Genomic DNA, 20862 nt, shown 5'->3' with positions numbered 1-20862 from the left:
AAGCTGCCATCTGCCATGTGCTTTGTGGGTGGTCCCCCAAGAGGCGGGGCCATCCGTCAATCACTGCCCTCTTGTTGAGTTGTGTATCTTTTGCTGTGTCTATTGGGACTTGGGGGACTCTCTGGACCCCCAGCTCGGTTTCTTTGGGTGGGCTTTTGTCTTTTGGGTGACGCCATTGTGCTGTTGTGCCCTCGCTGGGCTGTGACAGTGCTTACCCCCTCTAGTGGTCATTATTGGAAGTGCAGCCCACTGGTGGACTCCTGGTGGTCTCTGGGGCTCTTTGTGTTATGATTTTGGATTTTGCCGAATTTTTATTTGCTGCCTTCTTAGGTTTGTAACTGCAGATGCAATTTCTCTTTCAATTCGGATTTCTATTCTTACGTTTGGGAAGCCCCCCGGTGACATTTTATTTTTTTACTGGCCACCGGCACGTTGAGCTTTGGTTGCTATGACCTGTTGATAGGGGGTGTGTCCGTATGTGGGGTACCTGTCGCTAGGGGGCGGGCCCTGAAGTCGTGTCACGTGATGGCCTCCCTAAACTGAATCTCTCAGATGCTTTATTGTTTTCTCACACATCCTTTGGGAGGGGGTGACAGCGCGGGGCCCAGCAGAGTGGGGTCCCTTCTGGCAGTGACACCAGCACAGACCCCCCAGGCTTCACACACTGGTAGCTTAGACTTCGTCTTACGACTCTTGGGGGGTGTGGGCGGTTTTGCCCTTTGCTCCTGTGGTGACCAACATTTGCTCCTTTGCCCCCTGGCACTCCTCCCTTGTGGGCTGCCAGTTTCAGGCTGTGCCCAAGTGCTTGAAGCCCCGTCCTTAAGTCATTGTCCTCTTCTAGTATTTCGCCCAAGAACGGGCCATCAGGCCCCCCATCCCAGTCTCAACTCTCACGGGCTGCTCTTAACACACGGCTCCTGCACGTCAGCTCTTCATCCCTCCATCCTCTTCACCCAGGGGTCTGTCAGGCCAGTACAAAGTCCCCATGTCAGACCCCCAGCTGTGGTGGGCTTGGGACTCACTTTGGCCCCCACGTTTCAGGTTCTTTCCCATCAAAGCCACGACGTGGCCTATCTGGGCAGCTGACTGGGGCCACCTGAAGCCACCAGGCCGGTCACATGTGTCACTCACCTCGACAGGAACAGCGGCTGGAGGCACAGGAGTGTAGGGGGGCATGAAAGTCCCTTGCATAGGTGCAGCTGCAGCAGTCAAGTACTGAGGAGAAAGAGAGAAGAAGAAGAGGAGACGTGAAAAGGAGGAGCAAACTTCGGGGGCCAGCGAATTCGGGGGGCCTGCCTTTGACTTTTTGGATTTTTACACCCGTGTCATCCGCCATTATTATTTTAGTATGCCAGTAAGTTACTCGCTACTCTGACTCCGTAACGCACGCTGCTTTGAACGCGTGTCACACACATGCGCTAAGGGGACACTTTCAGGTAATCCCCCTCCAGACCAGGGGGTGGCGCTCTCACCTGTCTTCCATCCTCAGGACAGGAGAGGTGAGAAGAGCTGTGACGTCCCTTCCACCTCCCACCTAAGCCCCTCCCTGACTCCGCCTCTTCCTGTCCCGTCACCACCTGATGACCATCTCTGCTTTTCCTGCCATACTTTATTTGTTCAACGGCCAACCACCTACCACCAGGTGCCCCAAACCGTCATCCCTGTTTACCCCCGACACAGGGGTCAGCATTGTCTGATTTGGGGTCCTCAGCCCACGTCACGTCCACCCATCCACATGGACAGCATGGTAGTGCCAGTCTGTTGCAGGGCACAGTCATGTCTGCTCTGGAGCCGAACCCTGATCCTCAGACTGGCAGACGGGCAGCGCCCCAAACACTGTGCCTGGCACACTGGGGGGTGGGCCCTGTGATTGGACGCCGAGGCACTCAGCTCCACCCCCACCTATCTTCATGGTGGCCACTAGTCATCGTCATTCTCTCAGGCCATTGTGGATGTCCAGACAATGTCCCGCAATGCTGCTCTCGGTGACAATCCCGTCTTCTCTTTGATGTTTGTCCGCTCACCTCTTTTTCTGGTTGCCTCTTTTCCTTCCACATGGCACAGTGCCCTGTAAGGTGGTCTTTGTGAGGCTGGTGCCCATACCCACCTGCACTTCCTCTCCTTGGCAGCAGCTCTACATTTGGCCCGCTGGCTGCTCAGTTCCTTCCATGGAAGTCTTCACGGGTGATGCGGCCCTCATTCCATGACATCTCATCTCCAAGGCCGAGATTCTTCTTTGGAGGTCCACAGTCAGGGTCTGCGTATCACAAGCACAGAGGGGTATCGCCAGTGTGCTCTTCCGCTTTGCATTGTGGCCCGGTTCAACAATGGAGACGACTGCCAAAGCGTCACAGGTCTGCCACTTTGGACCAATGGGTACGACATTGGGGTGACCCCTGAGGTGCCACTCAGTAAATAAGGAGAGAAATGGAAAGGACCGCAGATGACAGCTGGGCACTGCCACAGAGAGGGGGCACTAACCTCCTCTGTCACCTGCTGACTGGAGTCCAAAGGAGCTGGATCTGGAACTTGGGCACAATGGGATACACTGGGACACACTGGGGCACACTGGGGCGGGTGAGTCTTTCGTCACTGGTGCAGTTCTGGGTGTTGAGACATTTGAGACTTTTCTGTGCCAGGCCCTGTGCCCCCTGACTTTGATGTCTGTGGGTGCCGTTTGGGTTGCTTGTCCCAGTTTAGTCTTTTCAGGGTTGACTTCCTTACCATGAGCTGCAGATGTCCCCTCCGGCACAGGTGGCTGATGGTCCTGGTCCTGCCTGCAGTGCCGATGATCTTCTCTAGGGGATGTTGAAGTGGGTGGTGGAGAGCAGGTGTCCCAGGGGTCTCCCAAGGTCCCATCATAGAGGATGTTGCTCTGATTAGTGCTGATGCTGTACTTCTTCATGGTGGCCCATAAAGCCACTTGTTGAAGTCACGCTCTGGCTGGTGCTAAATCAGACCCCGTTGGTGCTTTGCTTGCAGAGGAGGTGGATACTGAAGATCGGCTCTGTGGTGGTCTTCTGCTTGCGGAGGCCCCTGAGGCTGATGGTACGGCAGTCCTGGCATAGCCGTAGATTGACTGTCGTGGAGTCACATCAAGGGGCCGAGGGACTGGCCATGGGTAGAAGCTGTTAGTGTGGGGGGCAGGCCAAGAATGAGGCCTCAGCTCAGGCAGCCTGACCCCAAACTCAATAGGTGGGCTTGGGTTTACGCAGCCCCACACGGGTCTCAGACTTTTAAAGTTGAAAACTATGATGGAAAAGTTCAAAATGAACAAAAACACCCTTCAAGGGAGAGGATGCGCCGTAAACCCCCGGGCTACCAACACAGGGTTTACTTGAATAAACAAACGAAGCAGAAAAAAGAGTTTCCCTAAAAAGACGAGGAATGTGCATCGGAAGTACAAAATGAATCTGCTGGGGGGGGGGCTTACTCTCTGGGGGTGGTCCCTCAGTGGTCATGTCATGGTGGACCCACCTTAAACCGCACATACACACAATATGGAATTACAACAGCTGCCCTGCATCTTCCCATTGGTCCCTTAGATCAGTGCTTAGGGGGCCTGTGATTGGACACTGAGGTCACCTTTCTGATGTGGCACCAAAAAGACAGTGGATAGTTTGAATCAAGACCTCACATGTGCCATGCAGTGCCAGGTCCTGCCTTTCGATTGGCTCCTCCTACTTTCCTGATGACGCCAGGCACGCTGTAAAGTTAACTGGACACTCCAAGCCCCTTTGCCAGTGAAGCTCCATTGGCCCAAACTTTGCCCCTCCAGATTCTCTAAGGGGACACCCTGAAAGCTTCCTCTGCCACCCCAGTCCCATACTGCCATGGCATGACATTACCCGACTCTCACATGAATTCCACAGGGGACTGAGCCCTGTGCAATCTCTTGTTCCACTGCTGTCCCCTTTAAGACTGGCTTCACTGCCCGCCATTCCTGGCTTTGTGCCCGGTGCTGCAATTCAGTAAAGGAATTAGCGGGCCTGGAATATCCATAGACGTGTATAAGCAGGTGTGCTCTGCTACTGTGCCAAGATCTCGTCCTGGCCCTGGCATCGCTGCCGTGGGATCTGCACATTACCCCATGTTTCTTGGTTTACCCCCACATGGTATTGTTGATTCTTCTTCGGTTTGTTGTAAGTGAGGCTGCCCTCTACCCAGTGCCAATAGCTACCCCTGGGTGTCATGCAGATATGCCAAGTGTTTAGCTGGCAGTGACCATGGTGGGCCTTTCCATGCTGGATTCAGGGGCCTGGCTTGGTCACAGTGCCACACATGAAGTTCCCCTTCTTCACCCCAGGGGGTCACAGTGACTGTCTAATCCCGAGCGGAGCTTTGTGCCCGTTGCCATTGAAATCAATGTCTCCTTTAGTGATCTCCATAATTTCAATTTATTTAAAAAACAACGAAAAAGAAAAGAGGGACCTGCGGAAGTGACAGTCACAAAGAAGAGGATGAAACCAAGAAGTATTAAAAGAGACTGGAAAAAATAGGGAGGAGCAGCACGCAGCGGGCACATGTGCCAAGTTTCAAACTCCTGCTCTGTTTTAGTTGGCAAGGAGGAGGAATGTGAGCTGCAAGTTTATGGAAGAAATGGCAAAGCAAAAACAGTCAGGGGTCTACAGCAGGAAAAGATAGCAGGCTAATGTCCAGATTGGGCACCTGGGGTGGCACACAGTTGGGCAGTGGGCACCCCTGAAGGACTGCTTCCTGTTATGTGGAAAAAGGGAGGCTCCCAAAATGGAAAGAACATGAACTTGACAAAGACTCGATCAGTCATGTGCAGCATATAGCGCCTTTCACATGGGGCACTTTCAGGGCATCACACGGACTCTTGACTTGGCTTGCCCAATGCCCACACCCTGAGCCCTGCGAAGACCTAAACCCGTTCATGTCGGCCTGCAGTGTGGCCTTATAGCCAGCAGGGGGCAGCAGACTGCATAAGCCAACTTTTCTTGTTTCTTTTTCTTTTTCTTTTTTTTCCGCTAACCTGCTGAAACAATTAAAGGCGGAGATACAAAGGACTGCTGCTGGTGGAGGCACGAGCCGGGGATACGCCAGGGGAAATACCGGAAACAAATAGTCAGAAAGATGGGAAAAGGAATGGGCACAAGCGGGCATTTGGGGAACAGGCAGGCAAAGCTGAAGAGGAATGAAAAGGAACTAAAAACATCCAAATAGGTGGGTGCCCTGAAGACGACCTGGGATATCAGTCTGTCTGGGCCTCCATCCACCCATCTGTCTGTCTGTCTATTGATTTTATAGCGCCTTTCACATCAGTCTGTCTGGGCCTCCATCCACCCATCTGTCTGTCTGTCTATTGATTTTATAGCGCCTTTCCTGTTGAGCCTCTCCCAGCCATCTCTCTGTCCACCTCTCATGTCTCATTATCTGTCTATGGATCATAGAGCGCCTTTCTGTCCATCTCTGTACATTCATCATGTAAGGCGCTATATAATTCACACCTGTGTATACTTTCCAGGTGCCACCTGATCACATTTGAACCCTCTGGCCGTGGGTTCAGCTGGAAGCCCATGAAGTCAAACCCTTTGGCAGTGCCATGTGAGCAGTGGCACAGCATGGCACAGTCTGGCAGAAGAGGCTCTGCCTGGCAGGAACACTTTGGATCCGATGACCAGACACGCCACTTCTGATGCTCCCGTCTGGGGCCTTTCGTTGAGGGTCTTCTTCATGTGGGGGTCTTTTCCTTGTCCCGTGATGCCACAGTGACTTGCTCAACTCCACAATGCCTCTTTCTTCTTCTCTGAGTGCCAGCGCATGCCCCCATTTCTCTGTGTAATGAGACTTTGAGGTTTCTCGCTCGCTTTTTGCGACGTTTCTGGAATTCCTGGCGGACACAGTCTGCTTGGGCACACCGACTTCTTTTTATTCCCTCAAACCGCAAAGCTGCTCGCTGTCTATCGTGAACCACAGAAGTACAGCCAAGGCTATTTTTGGGCACGGACTGGCATGTGACCACACATTGTGGGCCGGAGGGGGGAACGACAAAGCTGCCAAAGCTTCATGGGTCTCATACTTCAGGCCAATGGGTACAACATTGGGGCAACCCCTGAGATGGAGTCCAAAGGAACTGGCAGGGTAGAGTGGCCACTACAGGGCACACTGGGGCACGCTGGGCAGGTGAGTCTTTCAATAAGGAGCTCCACAGGCTCACCATTAGGCGGTGCTGTGGTGTGTACAGATTGAAATCTCTGGAGGGGCTCTGATGGGCTGACAGCTGGAGACCCCCTAAGCAGGGTGTATGATGGCTGAAGAAAGTGGGTCAGCTGCTGAGGATGGGGTGGGCACAAGTGGTGCAGTGGCAGGTCGGCCATCACAGTCAGGTGCCAATCGATGCTCTGATGACCCAACTTCAAAGTGACGGCTGCCACCAGGAGTGATGATCTGCTGGTCAGAAGGCCAACGTGGCTCACGCTGAGGGTCCAGTTCACCCCACCTAATGATAACCAGGCAGCATGGGCACTGATGATTCATACTGCCCACCCCAGTCTGCACTCTGTGCCTGCTGCCCCATACCTTTCTGTTATATAGTGCCTTTCACTCTGTCCATCTATAGTTTAATGCCAAGGCTGCACCACATGTACCGATGGCAGGCACATGCATTGTTGTGACATTAGTGGCCATTGGAAATGATGGCACAGGGTCCAACAGGCACTAGAAGTTCCATGGACGGGCACCTGGGCATACAGGCAGTTGCAGCTACACGTGCCAATAGTAGGACGACCCAGAAAAGTGTCACCTTGCTACAGCGTCGAGGACAGTCCACAGGGGCTGCCAGTCCAACACTAACAGACATCACAGCCATGGGTGACGCCTCATCCTGGTGTCACATTGTCCCATCCTGTTAAAGACTGTTGTGGTGACCAGGGGTCATCTCTTCACTGCCGTCCTGGTGAGGGGTACTCCAGCAAGGCAGTACAGATACAAAGGCTGGCATCTGTGGTAGCAGGGTCTCGGCCTAAAGGGGGTGCTAAAAGGGTCTTCCATGTCACAGGTCAGGCAACAATGATGAAGATAAGGTATCAATATTTATAAACCCACCAGGGTCAAGGGGAAAAGAAGACCACCCAGCAGCCCCGGGTGCAACACAGAAGTCTAGTTAGGGATTGGCCTTCCAAAGGCCCACTGGCACGTGTGCCACACAGGCTTGGTGACGTCAAAGAACAGCACAAATTTGTACAAGCAAGTGCCACACTGAAGACCCCCAACTGCTGTCCCCTCCCCCTAAGGGGCTGTGGCACTGAACACACTGTAGGAAAACTGGGATAACTGCCACACTATGCAAAGGCACTATATAATGTCATGCTCCATCACGTCACATGTCGGGGACTACTATGCTCTGTCCCTATGTCAGGACAGGGTGTGTATGTGGGGGGGTCTTTATGGAAAGGCGCTATATAAAGCCACAGATTCAGCGTCCACAACTGTATAACCCACACCCAGTCCTCAGAAGGAGAGCTGACTTAACAGGATGCCCTGTGCCCACAAGGGTTTTGGTCTCTCTGGGCACACCATACTGGCACAAGTCCCAAAGAACTCATTTCCAGGTCCTGTCACTTCATGCCACACGTAATCTTGGGGTCATTGCTGGCCTTCAGTCTGACCATATGGTGCCATGTCTGCCCCCAGGTGGCATCCACCTCCATAAGGTACGCAATGCTGCCCTTTGCCACACCCTTTCACTTACCGTGCCACTTGTACCCAACGACAGATGATTCATCTGCTGAGTGAGGGGGCCCATCATGGTGGCCGGCTGCATTGACATGGGGTGGTCCATTGCTGGCGTGATGACGGGACCCTAAGAAACAGAAAGGAGGAGTGAGCCTTGGCATCTGCCACTTTGCCATCTGCAAATGAAAGAATCAGCTGAACACTTTGGTGGCCATTTCAGCTGACACCCAGAGGACCCCATAAGGTTTCACTGGCGGACGTGGACCCCTTGCTGCTGCTCTGGCCTCTCATTTCCACCACCTTCATAACAGGAGGCCTTCACCCGAACACCAGAGTGGCACAGGACTGACGGAAGGAGTCACGGGGCATGCGGTGCCATCGCCAGTCGAAACGGAGCCTTCAGTTCAACTCCAGGGGCAGCTTATCAAATGCCATAAGTCAAACGTCAAGTTGGGGCCGTCCGTCCGTCCATCCTACCTGATTATATAGCGCCTTTCATGTCTACCTAGGATTGTGCAAATTTCTGTCTTACTCTTAATCTTCGACATTTATACATGATTTACTGTATACACCTTTGTATTTATCCATTATATAGCGCCTTTCACATTTCTCTGTCTACTGTAGTGCAGGATTGGCACTCCAAACACCATCACGCCGCTCCAGTGTGGTGCTGCGGTGTCACTTGGGTTCCAGTCCAGGGGGTCCGTCGTGTGGTGGGAGCGGCGCATGTGGGTCACTCTGTTGTGCAGTGTATGTCATTCTACCTCCTATCTCTCAATAGAGTTATATAGCGCCTTTCATATCTATCGACCTGCTATATACTGTACAGTAGTGCCTTTCACATAGCACATGTCATATCAATCCCCCTATGATATAGCGCCTTTCAGCCTACCCCCATCTATACAGTTACTTTACAGCCTTCACTTGGGTCTGGGGAGCAGCGCTGGGGGACAGATTGACACTGAGGGGTGGTGCCATGACAGGGTGGGGGGCTTCTGGAAGGATGTCTCTCGCATGCTCCAGCTCCCTCTGTTTATCTACCTATGATATAGCGCCTTTCTTATCTATCCCACCATGATATAGCGCCTGTATCCATCTCTGTAAATTTACTGATTTTATAGCACCCCTCATATCTATTATATAGCGCCTTTCTCCCCATATCTACTAATGCCTTTATATCAATTCTATCACACCGTTCATCGTGACCTCCTACAATATAGCGCCTTTTAGATCTGTACTCTTGCCCTGCTCTTTTTTATAGCGCCTTTCAGCTCATCCTTTTCACTCTTTTCTATTTTTTTCCTTCTTTCCTGATCCCAGCTGGCCTCAAGATGGCCTCGTTGCACCTCCCTACCCGCGTGTCTGGATGGCGAGCCAAAGCACCAATGGCAGTGGCACCTGTGACTCATCATGGAGACTTGCTGACAGACACAGGCAGGCCTGGTTTATCTTTGTAAGGTCAGAGGTGCCCATGCCAAGTAAGGTGGGTACAGATTGGTGAAGGTGGGCAGCACCCGCAGGGTTCCTTGCTGTGATGTTCCACTCAGAACTAAACATCACATTGGCGAGGTGCTGGTCCTGCCCACCCTGACCTTGGCATCTCTCTTGTGGCCCCCGAGATGTCAGCCATGGGGTCAGCTGACTGGCCATTTTGGTAAAACTGGTAAATGAGAGGCAGCGGGGGTCTCATTTGATTTTATTCAATTACAACCCACCGGGTCCAAGGGCACCAATGCACTTTGCTAAGTCAGCCAAAGTTTGTCCTGTATGGTGACGTAATTAGGACAATCTGGACGAGAAGAAGCCATTGACCCCAGCAAGGCTCACCGGCCCCCCCAGTGACATGAAGTCTGAATGATAAACCAGTGATGCGCCCTGTGCCAGTCTGAATGGCGTGAAAATGTCCGCAGAACTGTAAGGAGGAGGAGGAGCCGAAAGGCGCTATATGCGAAATAATGCAAAGGCCACCCATCCACCCTCCATCTTGGTGAGGCACGTGACATTTTCATATTGTTGTTATAAAATGTCATTGTCATTTCAGGGTCGCCATTTTGTTTAGACACTGGCACTGTCACGGGCGCCATGGTGTCTGCCCCCAGGCAGAAGGGGGCCAAAGATGGTGTGACAGGTGATGCCATTGCACCTCCGCCACAGAAGATGGCGCTGAGCACAAACAGGCGTCTGAATGTCACATCATCTGCAACTGTGGGCACTAAAGCAGATCACAGAAAGACAAGGTTTGGGGGCATCAAATGCCAGTGGCCTTGCAGGGGCCTTTGGGCAGCCAAAAACTGCCACTTGAAGTCACCTCAAAGACACTTAACGCCCCGGTGACACCAGCCTGGGTGGCGAGCGGCCCTCCTCATTCTTTTGTCACTTGTCCCTGGAAAGTTTCATGTGCTTCTGTGTTTCCCCTCACAAGCTGAGGCTCCAGTGTGGCTGTGGAGGTGGCATTGGTGACCCGTTCTGGATGAGTGCCAGTTTGCTTTGTGAGTTTGCCCGTCTCTCCATATTTGTCAGCAGCCTGTGATGATCTTTTATTCACACCACCACCCACTTTCTGCTCAAACTTCCCACCCATGAAGACCCCTGAATTCATGCGACCACATCTCGGCCCACAAGACCCCTGTGGTAGATGGCTGACTTACTGTGGGCTGCATGACGTACTGCTGATGGGGCATCCAGGACGTGCTCTGGACCTGCGGGCAGAAACGAGGACCATTAGAAGGGCAAATCGGAGGGCAGGGGGAATCAGTCGAAGGGCCACCCAGCAGTAGAGCGTTGGATCTGCAGTGCATTATGGGAGATCAGAGAGAAGGGGTGCCACCCTCGGTATGCCAAACTGGACACCAAGGGCAGAAAAAGACATGGGAGGTGCCATTGGCAGGGTGCTGGGCTCACTTTAAGTGGATTTTAGCTGATGCCATTAATTAAGAAAGAGGCATCCCTGTGACCAGCATGGGGCACTGCCATCTTAATACCCACCAGCAGGCTCCTTCGTCCACTCAAATTCTCATAGAGAGACACAGGACAGAAGAGAAGCCAGTCTGGTGCATCTAGTAGGCCAGGGGTCTTGCATTACCTGCCATGGGCTTACCTGATATGTGGAGACTGGCGAGGCGGCGATGAATGGCGTGATTGATGTCTGGGCGATCATTCGGTTGGTGGCGATGCTGTATGGCGTTGAATAGAATCTGGAAGAGAGAAGGAAGAGATCAGGGTCAGTTGATGTGCCAGCATGCCACCTCCAGGTGACACCCAAGGCCACCAGAGACTTGCCACACACACAACTGGCAATTTCCACAGGCATATGCCCAGAAAGAAAGCATGTCATAATGGTGCCATCCTAATGCCATTCTTGGCCACAATGGCTCCCTTACCCATTCTGCATGGCAGCTGTAGGGTCATATGCTAGTGCCATCCCCGTCTGTGAAGAAAGCAGAAAGAAGACTTTGGTGAGAAAACAAGACAAGCAGGGAGCTGGCAGCACTGGGCACAAGGGTTAAAATGTGTCCATGTGTGCCCGTTCATGTCTGCACGTGTGCCTGCAGTCTGCGTGCCTACCCGTGCATGTCTGTCCACATGAGATAATCAGCCCACAATCAGCACATACCGCATGCCATACCCATGCCAGCTTGTGCTAGTGACACAGGTCCAGACCCCCGATTGCACAATCAGGACCGCCGACCTCAAACCACACATGTGTGCAGCAGCTGGAATTTCAGGGAATGCAGCTGCCATCTCCTCGACCAGCATTCCCCTGGCAGAAGACCAGCGGGGTCACCAGCGCGGTGCACAGGGACCCCCAAAACTCCCTTTTCATTGAGCAGGCATTGGGTCAGAGGTCAACGAGGCAAGTGCCACCTTAAACGGGGGTGTGCCATGTGGTGGGCGGTGGGGCCCCTTAGTGCTCAGAACAGGTGACTTCACTCATCTGCCACCCATCCGTTGTGAGCCCACATGCAGTAAGATCTGATTGGCTGACAGGTTAAACATTCGTCTCTCCTTTAAAAGTGTGCAGCCAATGAAAATACGCCAGTGTGTCACTAAAGGTCTGGGATATAGCGCCTTTCAGATCTGCCAGTGTGCTACAAGCTTTCGCATAATAATACTGCATGTTATTTATACTGTGGTGGGCTGGCACCCTGCCTGGGCTTTGTTTCCTGCCTTGTGCCCTGTGTTAGCTGGGATTGGCTTGAACAGACCCCCGTGACCCTGTAGTTAGGATATAGCGGGTTGGATAATGGATGGATGGATGTCATTTATATAGCGTCTTTCCCATGAAGACAGATGGCGCTGAAGAGTAAATGACCACATAAGAATGGTGGGTGACCATCACACAGACAGAACTTTGTATAGCGCCTTGGACTGGGGGCTCACACTCGAGACGTGGAGTGAGACCCACCTGCAGACAAATGGACAACTAAATAATGCTGAGCCCGCAGAACTGAAATGGCAAAGCAATGACAAGCCCCATCACTGACTGGCTAGTGGTCAGCTGCTTGAGGGGACATCAGAGCTGACATCGTGTTCAGGACAATCACACACTGCTGCTCTCAGTACACCCTCTAGGTGGTGCTGACGGCGTTTTATGGTCACCACTCCCAGGCCTGCTGACAATTAAATGTTGGAATGTGTCACGTGGTATGTCCCCTAGGTGTCACTGTTGCCATCCTTCCATCAGTCCATCCATCAATTTTCTTGACACGTTTATCCTGGGCAGGTGGGCAGACATGGAGGACAAAGCGGGAACAATACCTGGACAGGATGTCAGCCTGTCCCAGCCCAGGGTGAACACACGCACACACACTGGCCAGTTCCCCTAAGCTGCTGTTTGATGCCAGCTGTTGCACTGATAACTAAATAACTGAGGTGTTCCCAGTTGGTCCTCTAAGTGTCACTAGGTGTCACTGTGGGCACAGCTTGTTTAGTCCTCACAGACCCGCTGCTAATGAAATGGCGAGGACGTCACAAGGTATTACACAATAAGGCCCCGAGGTGTCACTGTTGTCATGTTTTGTCCAGCTCTCCTGGCCCCACCATTAACACAATGGCTGAGACTGCTGTCGTTTCTCCTGTAGGTGTCGCTGTTGCCAAGTTTGTTCAGCACTCACATGTCCACATCTGATTGAACGTCTGAGGACATTGCCCAGTGTGCCCTCTAGATGTCACTGTTGTCACATATTGTTCAGTACTCGGAGGTCGACTGTCGTTTTTTTTTCCAGTGTGCCCTCCAGGTGTCACTGTTGTCACTTTCTCCAGGACAGTCCATCATTTACCTGGACGTGTGACTGCTGCCTACTGTTTGGTTGGCCCATGAGATTTTGTGCCCACCCAATGGTGGTGTGCTGAACCCACAGGGCAGGCTATAAAACACTAAAGCTGTGCCTGTGGCCCAGTATACCAATGAATGCCATTCTTGGTCAAGGGGTGGCCATGCGGGACAACAGTAATGCTGCCCCCCCCCTGCAGACCCTTCCAGAATGTGGCTGATGTGTCATCACGCTCAGTAGACACAAGCCCAGGGGTCTGCCGTGACGTGTGCGCTGAGACCCCTCAGTCATGTCCAACTGGACCGCTCAGGGTGCCGGCCACTGAGCTCACTTCTCTAATGCCCCCCCCCTTTTCTCCCGGGTGGTCTCATGAGGGTCCACCAGCAGATCCTGAGCTCAGTGCACTTCTGCTCCACAGACCCTCCTTGGATCCCCTTGGATTGTTTTTCCTAAGCTGGCCTCATGTGGCTCACTCTGAGGGGGTCTACGGTTGGCTCTGATGACCTTGGGCTCGCTGCTCTCATGTAGTCAGGTAGATGAGGACCCCCAGGGGGCACTTTGCAATTTCAGGCATTTTTAGAAGTTTGCAACTTGCATAGACCCCTCACACCTCCAAATACTAAAGTCTGGCACTGCTGGTGAGCCCACCTAGTGGGGGGCAGTAGATTGGGGGAGAAGGATGGCAGAGATAAAAGAAATGGAAGCGGGCACAGGGGTGGTAAGGGGAACAGAAAGAAGCCCATCCAGGTGTCTGACGCTGAGTCACCTTACCTGTGAATGCCTATAAGCCCCCCAGTGTGAAGAGATGCCCAGCAGGATGCCATCACCCTGCAGTTCATTTCTTTTATGTCACAGGATGGCAGGGGGCACACTTGTTTTGCTGCAGCTTGGTGCACTGACCATCCTTAGTCCATAAGAACGGCCAGTGACGAAGATGCTGGGTGGCCCACCCAAACATTTCTGTAAGTCAATGACTGAGACCTAACGTCCCCGTGAAGCGCTATAAAGCACCTAAAACCAGGTGGTGGTCCCCTGGTGCACCTTACTACAGCCTTTGACTGGTGTGGCCCCCCATTACGTCAGTCCCATGTCCAAAAATGCCGGGGGGTCCCAGCTGAGTCTCTTCTGCAAAGGTTACCCATTCGTCTTGCCACCTGACACGGGCACACCTGACCAGTGTGTCATCCCCCCCAGACATGCTTACCTCTCCGTCTCTGTGCCAGGGTCTGCCATTCTGCGAGTATTTACTTTGACTTTGTCTCTTCTTCTGCCCACCATCAGCAAACTTGCACAGCAAAGGCTCACTGGGGGCTGAGGAGGAGAAAAAAAAACACAAAGAGGTGAGCGGACCACCGGGGACAACGGAAAAGCAGACATGTGATGGGCCCGAGTCTCAGGAGCTGTAGGTCCTGCGCCCAGAAGGAAAGAAAAGAAAAAGTCCTCTGCCAGGCTTTGGAGTTTTGTTTTTGCTTTCACTGGCTGTTTGCCATATGATCTGCCCACCTTTGTCATAGGCTCCGCCCCAGCCATTCATTTCACCTTCTGTTTACCTCCGCAGCCCATCCCACCTTTCCCTGAGGCCCCTCCCCAAACACTACTTTCAGGAAGTGTCTATCCCTGGCACCTCCTACCTTTGCCTGAGGCTCCTCCCCAGCCCTTCCTTTGATGTGTCATTGTCCTCTGGCCCCTCCTCTCTTTGGTGCATACTCCATGACCCTTAGGAGTTCCCCACCAATTCAAATGTAACTTTAGGTGCCACTCCGCATGGGCAGAGGTAGGGTTTGAGACACCTGGTGCCAGGCTGCCAGTATATGAGCCACTGGGTACTGTTAACGAGGGCCTAGGTGGGCAGGCTGGCACTTCTAATGAGCTGAGTACCATCATACGGAGTCTTTTTAAGATGTTGAGCCGCCCATCAAACTCCTTCTGTGAAGTGCCCTCTGTCTGTGCCAGTGTCACTCTCAGTGTGGCTCTCTGTCTGCACTGTGGTGGGTGAAACTTCGTAACCAATAAAGACATCAAGAGTCGGCAGTCACTCTTGAATTTCTTCTGGACTGGTCACTCAGGACCCCCTTCCCATACGAAGCGTGGAGGTGACTCTAAGATGGCAGATGACCGCCTGCTGTCACATACCTTGCTGGTAACCTAGTGATCCCATGCAAGATGGCATCAATTAGACCAATCCAACATCAGGCACCTGAACAATACTTGGGTGGTCCCAGACATGTGACTGCTGTCACCTCTGATATTCTCCCCCAGTGTCACACACCACTTTGTAAAGTTGAGATCTGCTGCCCATGGGCACTGGAGTATAAATTTAGCTGGAATCATTACAGCGGCAAACACAGTGCCATCCAGGGGTCTGTGGGCACAAAGGTGGCAAAGTGACATAATCAAATGCCAAATAACTGATGCTACGTCTATAAGATGAGAGCGGGCACTGGAGCTCTTGGATGAAGGCCACATGAACACGAAGAGAATGTGCAAACTCAATACAAGAGGGATGCCACATACTGTGGTACTGACTCCATGCCATCATCATGCTGGTGAAATCTGCAGGGCAGTCTGAACAGGGCAGCAGATCTCCTGCCAGGAGTCTTTTTTTCTGGCAAAGAATGCACTATTAAAATGCCAACTGACCTACCCAAGCAAGGATTCCCTGGAGAAATTCAACAGGAAGAACGCAGTCAGCTGGGACCCCCGCTAAACACTTCAAGACAGCAATGCTGCCCACCTTCCTGCCGTGCCATGTTAAAGTGTGTAATGGAAACTCTTAGTGCAGAAAAGCCACATGACGCCCGGCACTTACTGAGAACTGGCATCATTCATGCCTGCCGAGGCATTTGGCCGACTTCCGCAGCGTCTCATGCCAACGCCTCACTCGTCTGGCTCAGGCGCTGACTGGCACATCTCCTGGCAGCTGTTTCTTTACTGTGCAAATGAATGAAAGGTGGCAGCCAATGATCAAGGCAGTGATCCCAGCTCAAAGAAATCAATTCAGCCGCTGATTACATTGCGCCTCGTATGGATGAGGAAATGTCTGACGTATATAGCGCCTTTCATATAACTGTCGAATTGCCAGAATCTTTACTTCCTACAGTATAGTGCCTTGAATCCTTAAATATGACATCTGCTAAGCAGTCCAGGTTTGTTTTATAGCGCCTTTCATAAGCGAACACTTCAGTTAAAGTTATATAGTGCCTTACACTCTTAGGAGTATCACATTTATATAGCGCCTTTCATAGGTGGCAGTCGAAGCTTCTTTAATGTACACCCTGAAACACGGCACCAGGTAATCGTCTCTGTGCCATGTGGCACCTTACATGTATTGTCACACAATGCCTGCCCCCTGCGTGATTGGCACACTTCTCTATTTTATATAGCGCCTTGCCATACTTTCAGTCAAGCTTTGTGGCATCACATGGCGTTTCTGTTATTGCTTATTTAATATAGCGCCTTCAGATATTCTGTCGTGCCCTCAGTTTCACTTATATAGCGCCTTACACCAGTCATGCTATGACATCTCTACAGCTGTCAGCCCATCTCACTCCACCAAGCTGTCAATCAAACAACATGTGCCCCTTCGGTAAAGCCTGTCTTATGTAGCGCCTTGACTCACTTTGTCATTGCCATAGCAATGCATGGATTTTACAGTATATAGCGCCTTACACCCTTTATACAAATGACGATTTAGGTTACATAGTGCCTCCTACAGGTGAGTGTTGTCACAAAATAACCAAATAGTTTGAAGGGCAATGAGGACTACACACTGGCAGGATGATGACACCTGCAGGGCTGGCATTGGTGTGCCCACCAACCTGCTCCCCATTCACACCCAGGACACAAGGGGATGCCAGTCTGCAGCTCCCTTTGACTCACAGCTCATACTGACATGGGACTTAAAAACAGGTGAGTGAACACCCTGGTGCCTGTCATGAGTGTGGCATCATTCTGAGGTGCCACCTTTCATTTCAAATTTTTACATTCAAATAACGATAGAGGCAGATGTGCACCCTTGATTTGCTGGTCATAATTATATACAAAAGGAGATAGCGGCACGGCAGGGGGCAACACCACCAGAACCCCCATTCATCTCCCCAGACAACAGAATCATTTGGCAGTGCCACTGGGCACACAGACATAAAGACACCTACCTGGCACACCTGGCGGAGTTTTCAGGTACTTCCCGTTGAAGTGCTGAATCACAACTTCACACTTCTCAGTTGATTCCATTCTGGAAAAATGGAGGCAGACAATGAGTGACTGGCACCTCTGTGTGCCCCTCGGGACTGGCAATACGCATTGAGGGGACTGGTTTAGAAAGACACACCGTGGGTGCATCTGTGCTCTTATATGGCGCCTTTCACAATGAAACGCATAACACCGTGCCTAACAAAGGCTCCTGCACTGCAAGTACTCAGTAAATGGAAATTCTGTTATATAGCGCCTTTCACACATCAGCACAAGTGAGGAAACGCTGGGGAGCTCAGACCACCTCAGCCCGTCATTGATTGATTGATTGCCTGCAAGTTTCAGTCCTCAGTTTACATGCCAGTCTACTTTACTAAACCCATCCCATTGAGGTGGCATCGTGGCACAGCAGATAGTGCTGACTGTCAGGGTCTAGCTGGGTCTGTGTGAATCTTTTTCTGATTTCTTCCCACTGTGCCAAGTCAACTGATGCCCTGTGTGCTCAAGTGTGCCCTGTGGCATCCCCTCCATTGTTGGCTCCTGCTGTGAGTGGACGACGTCGATGGAGGGACCTTTATAAACTTCTGTGCTTTGACTTTAAATGAAGCCTACAAATTATAAATAAAGGCGCTATATAACACAGTGGAGCCCACCTCTCAGGTGGTCCTGCCTTCTTTCTCCTTTGGGGATGGCATTGTCTTTCTGCAGCAGATGCCCCCACTGGATTTGAGCCCAGCACATTTTTCATCTCATGGCTATGCCATGTGACGCCGGGCCCCCCAACCCCATTCCTTTAACTGCCATGCTTGTGCCTTAAAGTGCCCACCTGGCGAAGCCAACTCCTCGGCTGATGCCGCTGGCGTCTCTCAGGATGCGTGTGGAGATGACGTGGCCGAAGGGCTTCAGCGTGCTCTCCAGCTCCTGCTCATCCATGGAGGCGGGCAGGTTGGAGATGTACAGGTTGGTGGGGTCCTGCTCCTGCTGCTGCAAGACAAGAACAACGGGGGCACAGGTGGTGAGTCACCATTCAAAGGCCTGAGCCTCAGCTTTACGATGAGCAGATGGCCCCTGACTTTGGAGACCCCAGAGCAGGTGCCACCCAAACCCCTGGGATCAGAACGTCTGTGCCGACCAATGTGCCACGTGAGTGCCTAACCCTTAGACTTGGAGGTTTCAGATCTTTTTGATGTGGAGTTCACCTCCAACCAAGTGACCCCAAAACTAAGGCCTGCACCTCGGGGATGGAGCCTCATGCTGGAGTACCTGCAGGCGCCCCTACTCAGAGATACCCAAGTGGGGATTGCCTCCCAAATCAAGCCTCAGGCTTTAGCTCAGGCCTCCAGCCCAAACAGTGGGACACCAACAGGGGAAGCTCAGTAAAATGTCAGGAAACCATAAAAAGCCAATAAAACAAAAGGGCCATAAAATGTCGGGGATTTGTTAACAAAAATATGAAAAAGAAAAAGAAATGAAAAAGCAGAGAGGAGACACCAAAAGGGGGGCAACAAAGCAGCTCAGAATCCAACAATGCGAATCCACAAAACTGGAGGAAAATAATGGAAAAAAGAAAAAAGAAAAAAAGAAAAGCTGCATCATGGGAAGGGGAGGGGCTTTTGGGTAATTGTCACTAAGACCCCACCCAAGCTCCGCCCACAGACCACAAGACAAACAACCACAACTTTAACACTGGAGTGGGGCCACTCAGCTATCAAATGTCCAACTAAGATGTGACAAAGGCCCCCAGCTGAGCTCTATAGCGCCTTGAGCACCACCTGAGGGGGCCTGCGAAGGGCAGCACGACTGTTTGTGTGTTTGTGCAGCACCGTCACTCGCCAGCCTCCACGATACTGTACACCAGTTCAGCCACCAGGGGGCCACACAGAAATGAACGGCCGTCAAAACAAAACCTCAGAGGGCAGGCTGAGCTGAAAGAAGACGCCAGGCACTTCACCCGCCATCCACAGTAGGCTACGGGCGCGTCATAGTCTCTGGATGACTCATACATACTACCAGCGCTGGCATCTGTGCCAAGCTTGACACCAAGGAATGCCCGTCTGTCTTCTCTGCCTCTGGCCTGGTGTTCTCAGGAAAATCAATGTCACCTCTTTGAGCTCATGGCCCCCATTAGAATGGCATGATGGCCACAGCAGATTGGCAGTCATGCCAGGTATGTATGCAGGGCATAGGCAGAGGGCAAAAAGAGGAGAAAGCAAAAGAAGTGGTGGGCAACAGGTGACTGAAGAAAAGAACAGAGTCACAGAGAAGTCAGGCAGAGCAGAGAAGAGACAGGGACATGGGAAAGGCGCTATATAGATAGATAGATAGATAGATAGATAGATAGATAGATAGATAGATAGATAGAAAGGCACTATATAATAGATAGATAGATAGATAGATAGATAGATAGATAGATAGATAGATAGATAGATGAAAGGCACTATATAAATGATAGATAGATAGATAGATAGATAGATAGATAGATAGATAGATAGATAGATAGATACAGTAGATAGATAGATAGATAGATAGATAGATAGATAGATAGATAGATAGATAGAAGTGCCCCCAGGTGTGACTTCTGTGTCTCCTCCTAGTCTGCCATGTGATCTGGAGTCAGTGCTGAAGGAGGAGGAGAATGACGAAGAGTGGGGATTGTGAACAGTGAGGGGTCATCGTGAGCTGGTGGCTTTGCAGTGACCAATGTGCTCCTGGTTAAGGAAGCCTTGCTACGTGAGGTCAAAGTCCAATCAGACTTGTGTTCCTACCTTCGCCATCTGGGCCTGCACTCCGCTGGCCTTGAGGGACACCACTGCTTTCTGGGCCGCTGCTGGGCTGTCGAAGTCCACAAAGCCGTAACCTGAAGAAGAAAAAGAAGAACAAAGTCAAGCGATGAGGAGCGTTCAGGTCAAGGGGCCAACCCGCTCCGCCAGATCTCAGGTTACTGCCCGGTGGAGTAGAGTCCCTTCTGGCCGTGATGAGATTTGACCCTTCCAGATAGCAGCGCAGGCCCTGAGCCACAGAGCCACCTAAATGACAAATAAAGGACATTAAACAGAGATGCCACATAATGGATGGACGTGAAGGTACAACATGAGGGGCACATAGACAGGGTGTAAGGCACTATATACAGCATTTGTAAGAGACAGCTGAAAGGCACTATAAGACAGATACTGGGAAAGGCGCTCTATAGATATTACACATCAGTGGCCCGTGATACAGAGATCATTCTGCGACAGACAGAGTGAAAGGCGCTATATACTGTACTGTATATTAGATATACCATATAGTAGTTAGATGAAAAGGCACTACAGTATATGACAGATCAACAGGTAGGCACTATTATGGTATGGCACCGTATAAGAGGGAAGTACTAAAGAGGCAGGACAGGCGCTATATACCAGACAGATAGACGGACACGCACCCCATGGATGTTTTTGCCCTTTTCCAGTGAAGTCCACTATTCATCGTCCCCCCCGCCACCTTGCCATACTCAATTGCCTTTGCCATTCTCATCCTTATTCTTCAATGCCAGTCCCAGTACTACAGGGCTAATTGGCTCACCTGTATATTGCTAAAGGGTCAGGTAGGCAGGGCACACTAAATGGCACCCACTCTGGCACCTCATGCCTTTGCCAGCTGCTCTGGGGTCTCCAAAAAATAAAAAAAAAATACAGAACAGATGGCGTGGGGTCAAGCAGTC

General features: G+C 51.6%; 1 protein-coding gene across 3 annotated transcripts in view; it reads right to left on the bottom strand.

Annotated features, from left to right (window-relative positions):
• Positions 1–20862, bottom strand: part of rbms3 (RNA binding motif, single stranded interacting protein) — a 68065-nt gene that overhangs the window by 2841 nt on the left and 44362 nt on the right. For 2 of the 3 annotated variants that reach the window (XM_039736235.1, XM_039736237.1), the window contains exons 4-12: positions 19928–20019; positions 17989–18146; positions 17126–17205; positions 14176–14282; positions 11079–11125; positions 10796–10892; positions 10347–10397; positions 7715–7825; positions 1132–1215 (exon numbers count right to left, since the gene is read on the bottom strand). In XM_039736235.1, coding sequence (XP_039592169.1) covers positions 1132–1215; positions 7715–7825; positions 10347–10397; positions 10796–10892; positions 11079–11125; positions 14176–14282; positions 17126–17205; positions 17989–18146; positions 19928–20019 — 827 coding nt within the window. The remainder of the gene's footprint in view (positions 1–1131; positions 1216–7714; positions 7826–10346; positions 10398–10795; positions 10893–11078; positions 11126–14175; positions 14283–17125; positions 17206–17988; positions 18147–19927; positions 20020–20862) is intronic. The other variant, XM_039736236.1, reaches the window with a different exon arrangement.

Source organism: Polypterus senegalus, chromosome 15, assembly GCF_016835505.1.
Source record: "Polypterus senegalus isolate Bchr_013 chromosome 15, ASM1683550v1, whole genome shotgun sequence".
Classification (NCBI taxonomy): Eukaryota; Metazoa; Chordata; class Cladistia; order Polypteriformes; family Polypteridae; genus Polypterus; species Polypterus senegalus.
Note: the sequence above shows the minus strand (reverse complement) of the source record. Positions and strands in the feature narration are given on the sequence as shown.